The sequence below is a fragment of the Jatropha curcas genome, chromosome 2 (genome assembly GCF_041381405.1).
Source record: "Jatropha curcas cultivar XTBG-Jc1 chromosome 2, XTBG_Jcur_1.0, whole genome shotgun sequence".
In the NCBI taxonomy this organism is placed as follows: domain Eukaryota; kingdom Viridiplantae; phylum Streptophyta; class Magnoliopsida; order Malpighiales; family Euphorbiaceae; genus Jatropha; species Jatropha curcas.
The window spans coordinates 5,202,123-5,221,428 of record NC_143152.1 but is presented as its reverse complement, the minus strand read 5'-3'; the positions used below and the strand labels follow the sequence as shown (position 1 = coordinate 5,221,428).

Here is a 19,306-nt window from a genome sequence, read left to right as displayed (position 1 = left end):
TTATAGATAAGGGTGTCATGTGTGTGGATATCTATTGCATTATCAATTTGTATATTTTTTTTTATGAGTTTTAATTTTTAATAAAAATAAAATAGAAAATGTTGATTTTTTGTTGGATAAAAAACTATCCGGTATCCGGAACTACAAGGATCGTAAGTGATGATTTTAGGAGAAAAAAGACAGGTTTTTTAATTATAATCGCACGCACCTCTCACGCACAAATACACACAAACCCAATAATAGATGTCGTCTCCTCCTCTATGAGCCGTCTCTCAGAGAATCTTCGTCTCTCGGTAATCACCAAATCTACCCGTTCTCTCTCTCTAAAGTTAGCTAATTTTTCTCTCTCTACAATTCGTGTCTGCAAATCTATCGCTCGCGTTTTCTTCTTTAAAACCCTAGCTTTGTTCCCCTCCATCATGGACGATGAATTTTTCCCCTCCACCTCCGAGGATAAGTTCCTCGACCTCGAATTGGACCATCGTTCTACTAACTCTACCGCCAACAACCGCCACCTCCGTCTCTTTGTTGACGATGACGACAATGACGTCGAAAAGCTTTACTTGGTTCCCTACAGGTTGGTCGATTCCGGCTTTACTTGTTTTTTCCTTTCGTGTTTGGCGGCTGAAGAAAGCAAGCGGAAGGAAATGAACATGGAATTTCATTTTCTTTTAACGATTGAGTGCTTAACTGGATTTCATTTGTGAAGTTGCATGCATGCTTAGTTTGTTTCGAGCCCTATAGTAAAGTATGTTTACCAGTATTAATAGATTTAATTTGTTATCGGTGGATTGATAATGAACTGCATTATTGGTGGAATTTTGGGAGGAATATAATGTTATGGTGTTCAATGCGGTTATTTATTTAATATTTAAGAGACTTGGTGGAAGAAAATTGTATCTTACTTGGGTTGTTCTGTTGTTTTCTTAAACAGTGTCTTGGCAGTGATTGAGCGCGTAACCTTATAGCTATGTTGATTTGTTTTGCAAATTGAAAATGGAATGTTTATGCATTTCTGTTATGTTTATACCAATTTTCAGGTGGTGGCGGCAGACCCAAATTGGTGCTAATGAAACGGGAGTGTTGTATGATGTGTCAGCAAGAGAAGTTGGTGGGGTGGGTCTTCTTCTGGATTTAAGGAAGGTAGACGATTACAGGAAGAGTGATAATAGTAAGGAAATATTTTCGTGGCATGAATATGCTTTGCTATCTGGTACAATGTGGTTGCAGGCACTGAAATGGTGAGGGGAATTGATTTATGTTACTGTAACACATTCCACCAGTGTTTTTTAATCCTATGAGTTAATTATTGTTATGATTTGCAACGCCTCATGGTCAAGCATGTGAAGTTGCCAGTTTGGGGCTTTGTAGGTTGCTGTTACTAAGCCATAATGCTTTAGGGAAGATGTTGTCTGAAAATAAATTTATGAGTTGGAAAGTAATATAATATTATTTAGTAAAACTTATTGCTGCATGCGGCATCTCGGATTAATAGAAAACTTGATTGGTCACATGTTTCCATGTAGAACTTAGGCATACGAGGTTGAAAGGGAAAGACAAGACAGACTTAGATCGTTATTTCATTGTGTGACATATTTCCCAATTAAGGTCTTTGAAAAGTGCTGTGGTTTAAAACCTTACAATTAGATTGTGATTATATGGTGAAATCTGATTATCTTGTGAGAAAATATCATATTTTTGTTGTTACACCAAAGAATACTTACCTGGCATGAGTTCAATACCAAGGCCTTACACCCCAATGAACCAACAAAAGAAAACTATACTATGCTGTTGTTAGAACATACTTTTTTGCTTAAGCATGGAATAATTGATGAGTTTCTGATTTTCATTCTTGACAGATGTCACAATAGATGCTTTTTGCCCTTTTGCAAAGGGTTCTGCTTTGATATTTTCTGTTAACTGAATTACTAGTCTATCATTATTTCTGCTTTGACTAATAAGACCATAGCAGATATTGGGGACTGTGTAAGCTCACAGCACCTATTGTAAATGATCGAACTTGGATATTTTGTGTGATAATATAATTAAACCATTATATGAAATGGTCTATGCTACTTGGCCTTGCTAGGAGAGTTGTATGCAATGGGAGAAATGAGAGTGGTTGGTATCTGCTGAAATAAGGCGAATGTGATGTGAATTTCCTGATTTATTTGAAGCCTGCTGTTTAAGGCTAAGTGAGCAGCAAGAAACCCTTGTGGTCCCTCTCAATAGGCTTGAATGATGTATAAGCACAGAATTCTAACCATGAAAAATAGTCCTTGCGCAAAGAATTCAATGAGCAATGACTGCTCACAAACTAAAAGACAAAGTCATGGCTAGTTAGCGACATTCTTCAGCATGAAAAGATTCCATAGGGTCTACAAATTTGTTTTTGTGATCTTAATTCTTTATATGAAAATTTCAAGGAGGAAAGGTGGCATGATGGGGAAATGAATGAATGACCCTGGGTTATATGAACGATCATATCTGTTGATTCATGTTATTGCACCTATGGACCATGGAAGATCAGCTACAAGAGCTAGATAGTTATTTTGTGAACAGTTTATATGGAGAGTAGGATAAAGGATTACATGTGGTGGTTATTATACTGGAGAAAGCTTTGATTAAAATTAAAATTATTAAATGTTTAAAACATAATCAATATTCATTATCAGATTGATGCGAATATCTGTTACATTGCCGTATCCATAACATATTATCTATACGTTTTCCAATGATAATATTTCTTAATGGGGATAAGATCAAACTGTTATAAAGAATTCATAAAATAAATAGAAATCCTGTTGAAATTATAAATTTTTGAACATTCGAAACATTTTAATTTTTCATGATAAGATTAATGTTAGTTACGCATTTCATATGGATTTAAGGAATCCTGAATGACCAATATTAGTAGAATCAAAGTGCAGCGGGGAAATTTTTGTGTAATTAGTAGCTCAAGGAAATCTAAATGATATGAAATTGTAGAAGTCCTCTTTTGTCTATATTGTCATGGTTAATTGTATCTTTTTGTCCTTACAAAGGTGTCAAAGGCATTCATAGTTTTATAATGTTCTAGAGATGGCACTGTTGCAATTTAAAGCAAAACAGAGTTCCTTTTGGAGTTAATAACTCCCTATTTTGCATTGATTTGTTCAACTCGTACAGGCATAGTGATTCTAAAGTAGCAGCGAAGGAAGTTCATAACCCTTTGCTTGCAGGAGGTGTCGGTAATTCAGAAGATGTCTTTCCCATACAAATCAGGCTTTCAGTCTCCTGGGAAACAAATTCTTTGATTGTGAAAATCAGTTTAAAGGTAAACTATTTCCTGGGCCTTTTTCTCTTGCACTTGCTGTCATTTTATTATTAAAGCTGATGTCGAACAATGATTGGTTAATGAGCTGCATACACATAGCACAATTGGTAGTAATTGGGACTTAAGAGGCCTTTAGAGGATAAAATTCCGTGAGGCCTCGATGCCATGGCTGTCAGATTAATTATATTTTCTGTATATATTTAACTTTTAGTGCAATAACTGAAAAACATATATATATTAGTTCAGATATTGATGCTGAACTCTTTTGTGTATGTATTTGACAATATACTGCAATTCCCAGGACAATATGCTTGATTTCTACATGAGAACCTGCAAAGTTTTTATTCCAGGGGCTGAGGTGATTGGTTTATTGAGGATTATTTAGTCTCCCTCGAAGAAATACTTTTATGTTTTTGGGCCAAAAGAATTTTGTCATTCAGTTCATCTGTTGCGCAGTTGCAAATTTGGGACATCTCAGGGCAAACAACCCAGTTCTTCGTGAATGATAGGATTAACTTGCCAAATGGCTCTATGGGACAAAGTGAAGAGGTGAGTGATTTACTAATCACTATATTTATTTTGTTCAATTTCACGTTTTACTTGTATTTTTTCTATTTTTGGTTTTTGGGTCTGAACTTTCTTGAAGAAGATGGTAGGTAACCTTTAATACTTCAATGGTCTCTGTTATGTACAACTGCCATGTCTAGCAGTTGCTGTTCTTTTGTTTATCTGACCTTGTGATGCATATTATATGTGCAGATTCCCCTTGAACTCCTAATTCATGGATTTCCAAATTCCATGAAAGGTAGAAATATCAAGATAGATGAGTTAACAGAATATGATGAGAGAGATAGTTCCTTCAGCATTGGTTCAGTTAAAATGAATGGAAGCAGTGATCACATTAGCTCTTGTTCAACACCAGCAAGCGCATCATTTTCTGGTTATGGCTATGGAAAAGTTGGTCTCTTGGGTTTGACAGGACTACAGAATCTTGGGAATACATGTTTTATGAATAGCGCAATTCAGTGCTTGGCTCACACTCCGAAGCTAGTTGATTATTTTCTAGGAGATTACAAAAAAGAAATAAATCGTGAAAATCCACTAGGGTTGAATGTGCGTGACAATGCACTTGCCATCTTATATTTTTTGCTTCCTTTACATTGCTCAACCTTTTTTAACAAATGCCTGCTTCATGTCCAGGGTGAGCTTGCTTTGGCATTTGGAGACTTGCTAAGGAAGCTTTGGGCTCCAGGATCAAACCCAGTTGCACCTAGAATGTTCAAGCTAAAACTTTCTAACTTTGCTCCTCAATTCAGTGGTTATAACCAGCATGATTCTCAAGTTAGTATTACTAGTGGATTCAAGTGCAGTTCTGGCTCCTGATTCATCTTCTGCTAGTGGTTAATTTTCAATTTTGTTTCATGTGGAAAAATTCACTTCTTAGATGTCTTTTGGTTTTTAAAACTCTCACGTGTCTCCGCGTCTGTGCATGCAGGAATTTCTTGCCTTTTTGTTGGATGGACTTCATGAAGATTTGAATCGCGTGAAATGCAAGCCTTACATAGAAGTTAAAGATGCAGAGGACCGTCCAGACAAAGAAGTGGCAGATGAATATTGGAAGAATCATCTGGCTCGCAATGACTCCATCATAGTTGATTTATTTCAGGTGAGTCCTCTGTTTTATAAGAGTGCTGTGTTTTACAGGCTGAACCTCTTTTAATTCTCTAGTCCTCTGTTAGTCATTTCAGTGATACACATTAAGTCATTAACCATTGTCAAAGTCTTCATGGATAGAGCCAGAAGTGCCAGTAGGATCTCTAATTCTTAAAATATGAATTTCTTTAATACTTTGGCTATTTGTGATTGAATGTTTAATTGATATTTGTTTGTTGTTGTTTTTCTCGAAATTAGTTGAGGGTGAATCTCCTTTTTTTTTTTTTCCTCCAGAGTTGATTTTATTCTTTTATCAACATTATAGGGTCAATATCGTTCAACGTTGGTTTGCCCCAATTGCAAGAAGAAGTCTGTTACATTTGATCCATTTATGTACCTATCGCTGCCTTTACCTTCAACAAGCATGCGAACAATGACTTTGACAGTGGTGAGCACTGACGGCTTTACCTTGCCTTATCCTATTACTGTATCTGTGCCAAAATGTGGAAGGTTGAAGGATCTTATTGAGGCCTTAAGCACTGCATGTTCCTTGAGAAATGATGAAAGGCTGTTAGTTGCTGAGGTATGCTTCTACATTATGTTCTTAAATATTCTGACTGCCACTCTGCTAGTGGCATGAGCTCTAGACTATATTTACCATTATCATAAACTGACATATAAAATTATATATTTTTGCTTTGCAAAATTTTTTCTAATGAAATGCACTGAATTACCTGAAACAAAACTCAAAAACTAATCTTGAAAACATACTTAATTGCCAATGCTCAATCAAGGCATTGTTTCTTTAGCCAAGTGAACTTGTATATCTATATTATATCTGTCATTTAGATATCTCCAGTGCTTTTTATTTTCCCTTTATTTCAGAAGATTTAATATGGATGCTCTCATTTTATTTTTAGTTGATAAAGTAGGTTGGCAATTTAGATTTTGTATGGATGTATGTTTGGATTTAGAATTTGCATATGTATTACTCTTTTCGTGAATCATCTTGAGCTCTGAACTGACTAAGTGGTGTGTAGATATACAGGAATAAAGTTTTTCGTTTCCTGGAGGAGCCATCTGATTCGTTAGCTCTGATCAGAGATGATGACAAACTTGTTGCTTATCGGTTACCCAGAAATAATGACACATCTCCCTTAGTTGTGTTTTTGCATGAAGTCATGGACAAGTAAACTGATTGAGATCTTTAGTATAATCTTTTTGTATTTCTGCCATTTCTTTCGCTTATTTACTCTTTTATTTGACTTTTGGTTTTAGGCCTTCTGAATTGGAGAAAGCAGTGCCGAGTAGGAAGTTGTTTGGCATTCCTCTTGTAGCAAGATTGTCTAATATTTCGAACGGCTTTGATCTCTGTAAACTGTTTCTGAAACTGCTCAATCCATTTCTGATGTCCTCTGATGATGAATTAAATGATCATGATTTGGGAGCTGCAGCTGATGAAGCTTCTGCAATGGAAGAAGTCCCTAGCCCTACTGTTTCAGGTAGTAATGCAGTCTCAGACGGTGAAACAGATGATGACCCAGATTTCAGTACTGATTTTCAATTCTGCATCAGAGATTATTGCGGAGCAACAGAGATAAAGATGAATAAGCCATTACTGGTCTCAAAACTTTCCAATAAATTAGAAGTTCATGCTTTCTGGTCTGAGAAGATGATGGAAAAGTATGATACATGCATTCTAAGCTCTCTGCCAGAGGTTTTTAAGCCACAGTTGTACACAAGGAGGCCTCAGGAGTCTGTTTCTTTGTATAAATGCCTTGAAGCATTTTTGAAGGAAGAACCTTTAGGACCAGAAGATATGTGGTTAGTGTGTTCCCTTCTACACTTGGAATTTAGGGGTAAAAAATATTATCTGTAATTGTCAAATGAATCATGTTCTCTTGCTGTCTCTGATTATGGATGTTTCAATATCTAATTTTAGGTACTGTCCCAGTTGTAAAAAGCCACGGCAAGCTAGTAAAAAGTTAGATCTTTGGAGACTACCTGAGATATTGGTTGTTCATTTAAAGAGGTTCTCATATAGTCGAATCATTAAGAACAAGTTGGAAACATATGTTGACTTCCCTGTTGAGCATTTTGATCTTTCAACTTACATTTCTCATGAAGATGGCCGGTTGTCCAATTGTTATCAGCTGTATGCAATAAGTAATCATTATGGAGGCATGGGCGGTGGTCATTATACTGCATTTATTAATGTAAGCATTGATGCTTTTTTTTTATCCAACCAAGGCTTTGATCAATTTAGTATTTTTTAAATATTAATGTTTTCCTCATCCATTTGACATGGCTTCTTCATAAGTTCTATGCATTTTAGAAATACAAGCATGGAACAACTGATCCAGTACTTGAGATGAATGGGTTTTGCTGCTACGAATCTGAGCACATCTTTTCTTTGTAGTGACATTTTTATTTCTGGGGCTTTTGGCGAATTGTTCATGATTGATGCTAATAATTTCATGTCTTGTGGTGTGTGGAATTAAATGTTTGTGCATGCGGTTGATTTAGAATAAGCAAATAAGTCTCAAGATATGGTATTATTACAAATTTAAATACTTGCAGAAAAGTACTGTTTAACTCAAAAGTTCTCTGTTTATATGCAGCATGGCCATGGGAGGTGGTATGAGTATGATGACGACAATGTCTCTCCTGTTAGTGAGGACAGGATCAAAACATCTGCGGCTTACGTCCTCTTCTATAGAAGATTTACTTGATATTGTATATATCTGTCTTGGTTAGATAAATCTGGGGAAGGCCAATACTGCCACAGAAATGGCTTTGCTTTTTCTTTTTGTTGAAGCATCATCAACCTTTTGCTCACAGATTGGAATTGGTCAAGGCACATACATATGGGTTATTGTACAGTTTCTGGAAGGAATCTGCTGGTGAAAGAAGGAAATTTTATTACAAATTGATCAAAGTAACTTTACCTTACATGTATATATTTTCAGGTGAAGAATGAGAGAGACAAATTTTTGGCAAATGGGGCAAGTTAATTTCCCCTCTACTTTGAATGCATATATTGTTTCAGTGATTACTCTGGATTAACTTATTTTTGGAAAAGGAAATATGATATAGCTGGACTTGTGGTTGGTTTACTTAGGGTTGGCCTTTTGGGTTTCAAGCTTGTGTGATTAAAATTTAATCTTTGATAAAGTTGATATACGTACATGAGATTTTCCGAATTTAATTATGAGCTTGTGAAGAAAGCATGGTGATATATACCCGAACCGATAGCACAGGATTTGTTCGTACCTAGTCCTTAGTGGGTCTCAAATGTTACCTATATTGGGTAATAACGACAAGTTGCACAGACGAGGGTACGAGTCTGCCTTTTTGCTTTTTTCTCTTTCCTTTCTTCTATTGCACTTTTTTTATATATATTTGCTTTAGGACACAACTGATTTAAAATTTTAATCACTTTAATTTATTAAATTATATTTTTAAATATTATTATTTGTAAAATTATTTTATTGAATATTTTAATTTATAAAATTCAATATTTATAAAATAGTTAAAGTATATAAAAATTATTGTTTTAAAAAGTTGTACTGTCAACGTATTAAATCGATGTATCAAATCAATTCTTTGTACAGAAAAACCAAAAACACGGAAAAAAAAAATCAATTTTTTATAAAGAAAAGCCAAAAACACCAAAAAAAATGTTATTTGATGCAAAGAGGTGTTGAACATTACTAAAATTCATAATCTTGAGGCCATAATAATATTCTTTTACTCGTAAGGTGGTGCATGAGTAAAAAATTCATATATTTAGTCTTTTTTCTTATCTAAACAAAAAAGAAAATAAAACAGTGATATAATCACAGACCATGAGAGCTAAACTAATTAAGAGTCCGCTATGTAAAATTTTTTATTCCTATTCCGGTTATGTTCCATAATAATAATAATAATAATAAAACAATGATATTGAAAAAGCAAGTAATTTTGGTAAAAAATTTGAAAATTTGTAAAATCATATCCGTTAAGTGGTATGGAGTAGTAACTGTATTAAATAATTACTGTAGAGTAAATAAGGAATATATACTACGTTGATTATTTCTTATATACAGCATCACTTAAAACACATCATTATAAAATAAAAATTACTTAAAAAGTTATCGTCAAATGCGGTCTACGCAGCCTGAGCGAAGTTTTTTACTGTAATAGTACATGGTGGAGCTAGAAAAAGACTAGTGCATCTGCATATATAGGGCTCGGGTTTGATCCATTGAAACAGTTGAACCCACAGAGCTATGAACTATCATATCATATGCAACTTGCGTAACCTGTTTCTCCTTTTTTTTTTCTTTTTTTTTTTTCTATTTTTAAATTTTGAGATCTGTCAAGGTAATTAACAATCAGAGAAATGCATCTTAATTAGTTTCATTTTTAGGTTTGCACTAAAGGCAATTGGGGACTTCTATTTGCAAATTTCTCCTAACATGGTGCTTTCTTTCTTTCTCTCTCTCTCTTTTTTTTTCTTTGAGTACTGAAGAAGGAGAGTTCGAACATTTTATGTATTGTAAGATTGCACATGCACTTTCCGTTAAATTATGTTTTAGTATGCATAACATGGTACTTTCTTTATTTGAATGCAATCAACTCGTAAGATTTTTTTTTTTTTTTTTTTTTGAGTGAAAAGGAAAAGGAAAATAATGATTCGTAAGGGTTACTCCATGACCATACTACATAATTATAATTAAATGAAATAGCTGATAAAAATTAAATGGTTGAAAAAAAAAGATTAAATCATTAATGATAAAATTAGACAGTAATGTTTTATGAATAATTTTAGATTTACCAATCAGATCTTGTTAAAGACAAATTATTAATACATGAATTTAAAAAATGCATAAATATGGTTTTATAGTTTAATTCCAAGAAATAGTTTATTTCTCACAATAGATATCTGTCAAAATAAATTAATTCAAAATTTTGGATCGAAATTTAGTTATTGTTGATGTTGATAATTCATTCCTCTTTAGTGCGCACACCTCTTCTTCTTCTTCTCTTTCTCTTTTATTAGAAAAAGGAAACCCCACTTCCTTGAAATAGAGGTTGAAGATTCCCACCACTCATTCTATTTATCATAGTTACGTTTCTCTAATAAATAATAATTTGACCTGCGGGCTGTGACTCAATTAGCAATACAAACGGAACATGTGTAAAGAGCTTTCGGATTTGATCTCTACTAAACATATTCGCAAGAAAAAGCGAAAAGTCTTAACTATGACTAAGCCTCGAGCCGAATTAAGGGGGTCTCTGATAATAGAATCTGGATACCGGTAATTTAAAAAAAAAAAAAAAAAAAAACTTCATCGACCGGTATCTCAAAATCAACCTCTTTCATGAAATTGATAAACCAAAATTATAAATCTTATATGGTTACGTTTGCATCAATTAGTAAGTGAAGTTAAACAAAACACTCTAGTTTTCTAGTTCCAATTTCATTTTTTTTTTTTTTTTAATTTGGGCTATTAGCGGTAGCCTTTGATTGACTTCTTTGCTTTATTTGCATCAATAAGTTAGATATATTTTTTTTAATATATAAATATGTTTATTCTTCGTTTTAATTGCGATTGTTATCTCCAATTTTAAAGTTTTTCTCTCTTTTACAGTGAGGATTTTAGCATTAGTTATCTCAAAGAAAAAAAAAATTATGATTTGGAGATTTTAGATATTAGTTATATTAATTTGCGAACATGAATTTTTTTGCTAATGGATTCGAGTAATTATTCTTTATTGACATATAGTGATTAGAATTCATTCATGTATGTGTAATAAATTTTTTAAAAAACACATTTAAATATAGATGTTATTCAGATCAAATAAAGAACTAATAACCATTCACAAGATATTATTTTTAAATAAAAAAATCTAATATTAATAATATTATTTAAAAGATTCATTTGTTAGAAGATTTATTAATTACTATCATATGACAGTAACTTCTATGTCTTGTCTACGTAAACATTTGCAATGCTTCAAACTTTGATATTATTAATGAATTCCTTTCCTACTTCCAAGTTCCAATCATTTAAAAGATTACATTAAATAAAAAAATAAAAATAAAAACTGCCTCTGTCAAAAAAACAAGAACACGTTGTTTCTTTATAAATATAGCACTCTTATCTCTCTCTCTCTCCCCAACTCTGGAACTGTCATATTTAATCTTGTGATTTGCTTTAGAATGTCTCTGGAAAATATTTCTTCTGAATGCTTCTGTTATGTGCACTGCAACTTCTGCAACACAAATTTAGCGGTATTATTAAATTATTTTAGTTTTATCTGTCGTGTATTCTTGATTTACTATACTCTTTAGCCTAACTTGATCCATTTATATTTTAAGTTTCTTACTTGAAGGCTTTTCAATTTTCATTTACTTGCAAAAGTTCCAAGTTTAGATTTATGAACTTCTTCTTTTATTACTCACAACTCAAACCTTTCAAGTGATTTCTGCTGACATATCAAAATCTAATTAAATTAGCTTTTTCTTGAAAGTTATGGAAATATTTTAACGAACCCATGTATATAATTTAGTTCAATAATTAAAATTCAGATTTATTCTTCACTATCTACAACAGATTACTATATATTGCCAGATCCCAAGACACTGAACTGTGTCTAAAAATCTAGGGTTTCTTATATGAGCTATATATACATCTGGCTTTGAAGGCCTTTTTTCTATATTCTTCTGAAGAAAACTGCCAAAAGAATAGATCTTGACATGCACAAATTCTTTACTTTATCTTTCCTTAACAAAGTCTTATATGTAATCTTTTATGAAGCTTCATTTTCATATACGTTGCTTTAATTTTAATTTATGTTTTTTCCTTTTTTTCTTTATAAAAAAAAAGGAAAAAGGAAAGAAATTGTGGATACATAGATTTCATGGCAGAATGAAACAAGAAAAGCAGTAAAGATAATCTTTTGATGGATTCATCTCTTTATTCATAGCTATGTTTCAGAGATCTGCTCATTGCTTGCTGGTTTTCTATGTTGGTTATGTCCTTTTCTTTCCCTTACTTTTTACATTTCATTGCCTAAGAGTGTCAGACGCACTGAAATATAGTGGAATCGTGATTTCTGTCAAATACTTTTACATAATTATATGCATATAGCTCCAGTGAGAACAATCTCTTTGTCCAAGATTCAACATATCTTCAGGCACTTCTAGTGTTTGATTATATACTTACTCTCATTGTTTGTGTATATGTAATTACTTTCATTGGTAATTTTATCTTTAATTTTATTTTAAATGCGAATTGACAGTCATATTATCTTTAATTTTGCTTTGAGTGTACATTTATGGGTCAGGTTCTCAGTTTTCTGTAAACAAATTGGCCATAGTTGTTAGTATTGTGGCTTTCATGTTTGTTTAAAATTCAATTTATACAATCAGTCTTGATCACATCATTTTTGGATACTTTAATAATTTCAGTTTGCTATTCAGGTGAATGTTCCAAACAACATCGTGTGCAACGTTGTAACAGTTAAGTGTGGACATTGTTCTAATTTATTATCTTTGAACACAACTGCTATGCAACAGACTACCACTCATCATCATCTCCAAAATGTTCATGTAAGTATAAGAGTGTGTGTGTGTATATAGATATATATATATATATTTAAACTCTTATATAATGTATTAATTATGAATTTTTGCAGAAGCAAAACGTCCTACATCAAGATTTAAATGAGCGTTCTTTGTCATCAAAGGACAATGAAGTTTCTGTATTAGTCTTTCCATCACAAAGTGAAAGATCAAGAACACTTTCTGCACATGGTAAAAATATCAAGAACACTACTTAAAAAAATCTTGAATTTTAATTTAAGTTTTTAATAATATGCGTTAATTTTCAAAGTCTTTATTTAAGAAATGAAACTAATTAACCCTAATTACACTCGATATATTTAATCAATTAAGCAGCCATAGGGAAAAGACAACGTCCTCCTTCAGCATACAATAAATTTATCAAGTGAGTATTATATTATTCAAGATTTGGCTTTCAATTAGATGGAACTAATATGTATTTCTGTGTCAATGATTGTCTGTTGCACCAAAAATTTTGTGTGATCATGTGTGTAAATGTGCACATAAATATGTTCTATGCTCGTATTGTAGGGAAGAGATTCGAAGGATAAAGGCAAACAATCCTAAGATTAGCCATAGAGAAGCTTTTAGCACTGCAGCAAAAAATGTATGTTGCTTAATTTTTCATTTTCCTTTCTTTATTTTTCTTCTTTTTTATAAATTAGATGTAAATTTTACGGGCAAATTAAAGCATAACCCAGTGTAAGTGGATGTACGATCTAACGACGAATCAAGGTTCAAAAAAAGAAAAGCAATTCTATAGGTTCAGACACTAAAATTTTAATTTATAATAGAAATGAAAAAATGAGTTAAACTTGTCTTGCTTGAGTTACTCTTTACCGGGCAATGTCATCAGAAAGTAGAAGACGCACACCTGGATATTAGGTTAGCAAGTTTCCATATAAAATAAGCAGTTAAAAACTTTTAGTTATGGTTTGTAATTGGTTAAAGTCTGTCTTTATGATATGTGCAGGTCAGGAATTTAAACCCTAAATCTCATATATACATTAAGTTCTGATTAGGTTTTGAACTAAATATTGTATTTTCTACCTGAATTAACATCTAAATTTTAGATTCTTTATTTGTGTCAATGAAGTTTTCTTTTTCCCTTTGTTTACACTTCCTGCTTGGATTGAATCATATAAGTTTATTTCCTCTGCTGATATACGAGGATGTAGAGTAATTTTATAAGCTAGATAAGAGTAATTCAAAAGAGTTTCTTCTTGATCTTTATATATAATAAATTACATTATTTAAAGAAATTAAGAACAATAATATGACACCATATATATTTCTTTATAATAATGCAGTGGGCACATCTCCCTCACACCCAATTTGGGTTAACACTGAAATAGGAGTATGAAGAAGGACACAACACACAGTGTCAAGGAACTAAATAATGGCTGCATGCATTTGAGTTTCTATTTATATGTGGTGTGAGTTCAATTCTAGTTTATTTACTGTTTTCGGTGCCCTAAAAACTGTACCAATTGTAGGTATAAGCTGTTCAGATTATCTTGTTGTATCATCATAATTTTCTTCTATGAATCTTATAAATGTAATCTGTTATTATTTTTCAAACTTATGTTGTAATTGTTAACTGTCTTTTGAGTATCGACTGTGAATTTCTTTATTTGATGTTTTACTTCAAAGGTTTCTTGTTTGTAAATCAATTAGAACGTGGGATTAAAGAGTTAATTTGGAAATTGGTTCATAATTATAACATGAACATGCAACCTTGTTTGAAAATTAACAAGGTTAATTATAATTTAATTTGTCATAAAATGCTCTTAATTTGATTCTTACTCATTATTTTAGTACTCAAATTATGAATGTCTTGTTACATTTTATTCTTTGATTTTTATTTAAATTAAATTGTCTTTATCCTCTGAAAATCTCTTAAAATCTTTTATTGTGACTAAAATTGCTGATTTTTTTTTTTTTAATATAATTAACAAACTTTCTATTGATGACCCCAACTGTTTTGTGGGTTAAGGTTTATGCTAATTGATAAATCATCAAAGATTGTCTGTAAATGTTGCTGATGGGTCAATTTCAAAATTTCAGGTCTGAACACCTGAGCTGCTAACAAAAAATATTGGGATCCGTAAATTAATTGATTGGAAACAAACGGTTCTTTGTCAAGCAAACATCACAATTACTACTGACAAAAAAAAAAAAAAAAAAAAGGAAAACAAAATGCATTAAATATTAAATATAAAGACAAGATAGATAAGAATCTTGAAAGAAGACATCAAACTTAGAACAAGCAAAGGCAAGCATTCCAAAAACCCCCGGATTAATGGGCATTTCTTCTTATGTGATTCCTATGGGAGGGAAAGCAGTAACCAATCATTGTCCTATGATTTTGGACAAACTATCTTATAGAAGTAAAATATTTAAGTTCAAAGAATATCAGAAGTTGATGTTAATTGTAATGTGTCCTCTAATGCTATTGAGATACAAGTATTTATAATATCTTTCTTATTTTAATTGAAAGAGTAAATGCCGAGCATGAATCTCAATTATAAATATCAAGCGATAATTTTGATCATTAATTACATAATTGAATGACTCTTTGACCGAGCGTTACCCCTATTTAGATCATCGCTCAATCAATTTCTTACTAACTATTCCATCACTAACCATTCTAAAACTTTAATATGAATAGCCCAATAATAAAGGTTAACTATTCTATCTTATTTGCCAAAAAAATACAAAAGATTAAGTATTGTATCATATCAAACCTTGAATCACTGTAATGAAGGTTTTAAATGGATATCACTTTTTGATGGGGCATGAATATCAGATACAAACCAGATAAAAAAAAAAATGATAATATGATGAAAGATTAGAGATTTTATCATATGGTTTTAGATTAAGAATCACATATGGAACTATATACCGAATTAAGAGAATTACCTTTTACGTGATTTAAGGTAATTAATTACACTCTTTTGATGTTTAAGTCAACAATTGTCTAGACTTGGAAAGTAAGTGTAGAGTATATATATATATACATATAATAAGTCAAATTTATCCTTAAAAAAAAGGTCCATTTTATCCTATTTTAAGGATTTATGATTTTGTATGATTGGTCTTTGACCAATTGATAGGAAAACTAAAAAAAATATTAATAATAAAACTCTCAAAATTGTCCAATTAAACCTAAATAATTTAAGATTAATTTAGGATAAATTTTGCAATTTTGAACAAGTTAAAACAATTTTTTTTTTTTTGTGATTATAAATACTATTCAATATAAACTTTAAGCTAATGAGTAATTAAATTAAAACACGTGCTAAGTCTTCTTACTAACTAACATATGTATAATCACTAGATTGACAAATGTATTAGACTCTAGCAATCACAACAAACCACACATTAAGAAATACATGAACAGACTCCAATACCATGTTAAAAAAAATTATTCAATAAAAAAACTTAAATTAATGGTTAGTGAGACTTGAACACTACATAAAAATTTTAACTTTAAATTTGATATTTTAACCAATAAAAATAAAAATAAAAAAGCTAAAAACTCCACACAATGGTATTTTTCTTTTATCTTCAAAAATGCATAACAAAATTAGAGAAAGAAAATAAGTTGTAACTAGACTCACACTCTCTGTTGATACTGCCTGGTGCCCACCATCCTTACCGGCCCAAAATCCCCAGCCCAACTCACATATGGGCTTAAACATTCAAACCCAAAAAACAATTTATGCACAAAAATATTTTATAAGAAAATAACTTTTTTTTATGAGAGGGAAATGATGAATTTGTATTTGATCCCTTAATTTTCATTGGCTACTTAAATTGATTTTGAATTAAATTTTTACAATATAAACTTTGATTTTATGTTTGATTTGCTCTACTTTTGGCAAAAATAATAAAATAATAAAAATAAATTGTTTACCTTTAAAATGATAAAAAAATTTTAAAATCAGAAATCACAACATGATAATCACATGATTTATAATGATAACATTTATTTTCATAAAGTTAAAAAATGATAAAAACTGATATTATTATTATAAATAAAGAAAGAATACATATTAAAATCTTAAAATAAAAAATTACTATTATGATATTTTTTTAATTATAAAAATTACATTATTTATTATATTAATAAGTTAATGTAAGTATTTTTCTTTTTATTTTTTTATTTTCTAAGAAAATTATTTCCATAAAAATAAATAATAAAAATTAAACCATAGGAAGCTATTCTTTAACAATAAATATGTGTATATTCGGTTAAAATGGATTGGGGAATGACTCTATTTCAATTATATTCCATTTCACTAAAATCTGATTTGAAAATATTGGAATTTCAGACTTTCAAAGTTTTCAAACTTAATAAATAAATAAAAAATCTCAAATTTTCAATAATTAATTGCTTTATGTATCATAAAAAAAGTCCAAAAATATCAAAATAACACTTTAATTATTATTTTTGAGAGAAAATAACACTTTAATTGTTAACAGAAAGAAAACATTAATATTTAAATAAAGTTGGATCGTTAAATACTCCATTTGTCTCGTTTTGTTTGCATGTTTGCAAAATACGCATTTTAAGAATTTAGTCAACAAATACTATTTTGCCTTTTTTTTTACTTTTAATTTATTAAGATATTAATAAAAGTCATTTATTTACTCAACAATAATAAATGTTATTATGGAAACAATAATTATTTACATTATATAAATAAAATTAATTATTAACCAAAAATTAATTTAAACATTTTCTCAATTTTTTGGCCTCTTTCCTTCTTTTTTTTTTTTTTTTTTTTTTTTTTTTTTGTCATTTTCTCATGCTTTCCTTACACGTTCACATCTCATCTAACACAGTGACGCACTACAAGCACCAAGAATCTTTTCTCTTCTAGTCTTCTTCCTCGTCTCTCTGACCCACAATCAGGTTTCAGTTTTTTTCCCTTTTATTCCCATTACCCAAATTTCAATACTACCAGACGAACCTATTTACTGTAAGAATTTGATTAGCAAGTAAATTTCGTTTTCTCTCCCCATTTTTGACAAATCTGAAGCTTTCTGTTCTTGAAGGCATTTGCAGTTCTACAGAGGTGACAATTGCCTTTCAATTTTGTTTGGATATGTAGTAAATATTGTAGACTACGTATATCAAGACCTATAATCTATATTGGATTGGAGCTTTTTGTATGATTTTATTGTGTATGAAAATGTTAGTATAATTTGCATGCACACAATGTATTTGATCTTTTGCCCAAATGTTACTCTTTTCTTGCCATCAATTCAAAGTGGATAGCTAAGAATATTTTCATTTAGCAGGTCAGTGATGGAAAACGATGAGATAATGGGGGGAGATAAACTTATATTAAGAGGATTGAAGTTCCATGGCTTTCATGGAGTGAAACCAGAAGAAAGGACATTGGGACAAAAGTTCTTGATTGATGTAGATGCCTGGATGGATCTTAGGGAAGCTGGTAAAACTGATCGGCTGTCAGATACGATTAGCTATACTGAAATTTATCGGTAAGCAGTTTGTTGGTCCTTTCTTTAGTTATCATTTATGAAATCATCTTCCATATCATGTTTTAGCTATAAGGGAGATGTCTCCTAATAAGTGCTTCTATTTATCCAAAGTTCACCACTAGAGTGTAAATGATCTAATCTGCTGGTGAGCTATTTGAACTTGCAAAATATTAAAAATCAACCCGGATTTAGTCGAATCGAGCTCAAATGTGATAGTTGTCGGTGATCGAACTAGGGTTGTTTGGTGGTGGTCGGCAATGATGATAACTGGTGATGGATGGACTGATAAATGAGTGTTTATAAGTTTTTCTCCTTTATTATAGTAAGTTTGTTAATGTTTAGAAAATGTTTTTTGTTCTTAAAAATGATAAATCATTTTCCTTTAAGACGAGTTAAGTTTCCTTTTGTCCAGAAAAATCTTTTCTATTAACTAATCTTCGTATGCTCCAAACATCAAAAAATTTGAAAAATGTGATATTTTTGTGATGATTATCCAACAGCATAGTCAAGGAAGTTGTGGAAGGAGCCCCTCATAATCTTCTCGAGTCAGTGGCTCACAAGATTGCTTCTACGACCCTGACAAAATACCCCCAAATATCTGCTGTTCGCGTAAAGGTTGGGAAGCCTCATGTTGCTGTTCATGGTCCTCTCGATTATTTGGGGGTTGAGATTCTCAGACGCAGAAGTATTGATGTTTCGAGCTAAATTACTGCTACATGTTTGTTGTTTTTGGTACTATGTAACCTCTGTTTTATCTGCAGTTTCAGTTTTTCAGTTTGGCAGTTTTTGGGACTTTTTATTTTTGAGCTTTTTTTTGTTTATTGTTTTTCATTAGCGTTTTAACTTCTATATGTGCTGGATTGTTTCAACAAGAAACACCATTTCTATGCTACACTATGAAGTGGTTCTTAAAACACTCAAACAGGTCTTCTTTTTTTTTTTTCTCTGTTTTTTGAAGGCTTGTAAAATATATAATAAACTGATCTTTTATAATCCCTATTGTAATTATCATTAAAACTGGTAAGGTTGGTCCTGAGTCCATTATGTTTACCACAATGTGAATACTGAAGCGACAAACTGGAAAACTTTCTTTAGACTTTGCTCTCAATTTTAAAAGTCTACATGCCTGTATTATATTGCTTTCATTATCAAAATTCATGAGCTCTTATCCCTACTCAATGAATTAATAAAGGGAAAGGCAAAAAAAAAAT

At 31.2% G+C, this 19,306-nt stretch overlaps 3 protein-coding genes across 6 annotated transcripts; all 3 read left to right on the top strand.

The window, feature by feature from the left end:
• Positions 1-206: 206 nt before the first annotated feature.
• LOC105635788 (ubiquitin carboxyl-terminal hydrolase 8) lies at positions 207-8,085 on the top strand. 3 transcript variants are annotated; one of them, XM_012218892.4, is made up of 13 exons: positions 209-577; positions 1,041-1,241; positions 3,169-3,316; positions 3,618-3,674; positions 3,773-3,865; positions 4,076-4,429; positions 4,517-4,657; positions 4,812-4,982; positions 5,295-5,552; positions 6,010-6,158; positions 6,248-6,793; positions 6,912-7,185; positions 7,591-8,085. In XM_012218892.4, the coding sequence occupies exons 1-13, from the start codon at positions 261-263 to the stop codon at positions 7,699-7,701; spliced, it is 2,820 nt and encodes a 939-aa protein (XP_012074282.1). In that variant the 5' UTR covers positions 209-260; the 3' UTR covers positions 7,702-8,085. The 3 variants fall into 3 exon arrangements, with proteins under 3 accessions (XP_020535657.1, XP_012074282.1, XP_012074283.1); XM_020679998.3 differs by lacking the exon at positions 7,591-8,085 and having other exon boundaries at positions 207-577; positions 6,248-6,828; positions 6,912-7,064; XM_012218893.4 differs by lacking the exon at positions 3,618-3,674.
• A 3,005-nt stretch (positions 8,086-11,090) lies between these two features.
• On the top strand, positions 11,091-14,214 carry LOC105635787 (protein YABBY 6). Of its 2 annotated transcripts, none has more exons than XM_012218891.4 (6): positions 11,091-11,249; positions 12,441-12,569; positions 12,656-12,773; positions 12,918-12,966; positions 13,113-13,188; positions 13,892-14,214. In XM_012218891.4, the coding sequence occupies exons 1-6, from the start codon at positions 11,178-11,180 to the stop codon at positions 13,934-13,936; spliced, it is 489 nt and encodes a 162-aa protein (XP_012074281.1). In that variant the 5' UTR covers positions 11,091-11,177; the 3' UTR covers positions 13,937-14,214. The 2 variants fall into 2 exon arrangements, with proteins under 2 accessions (XP_012074281.1, XP_089573972.1); XM_089717846.1 differs by having other exon boundaries at positions 12,915-12,966.
• A 3,208-nt stretch (positions 14,215-17,422) lies between these two features.
• Positions 17,423-19,088, top strand: LOC105635786 (dihydroneopterin aldolase 2). The gene is made up of 3 exons (XM_012218888.4): positions 17,423-17,665; positions 17,892-18,095; positions 18,596-19,088. The coding sequence occupies exons 2-3, from the start codon at positions 17,899-17,901 to the stop codon at positions 18,798-18,800; spliced, it is 402 nt and encodes a 133-aa protein (XP_012074278.1). The 5' UTR covers positions 17,423-17,665; positions 17,892-17,898; the 3' UTR covers positions 18,801-19,088.
• The last annotated feature ends 218 nt before the right edge of the window (positions 19,089-19,306 follow it).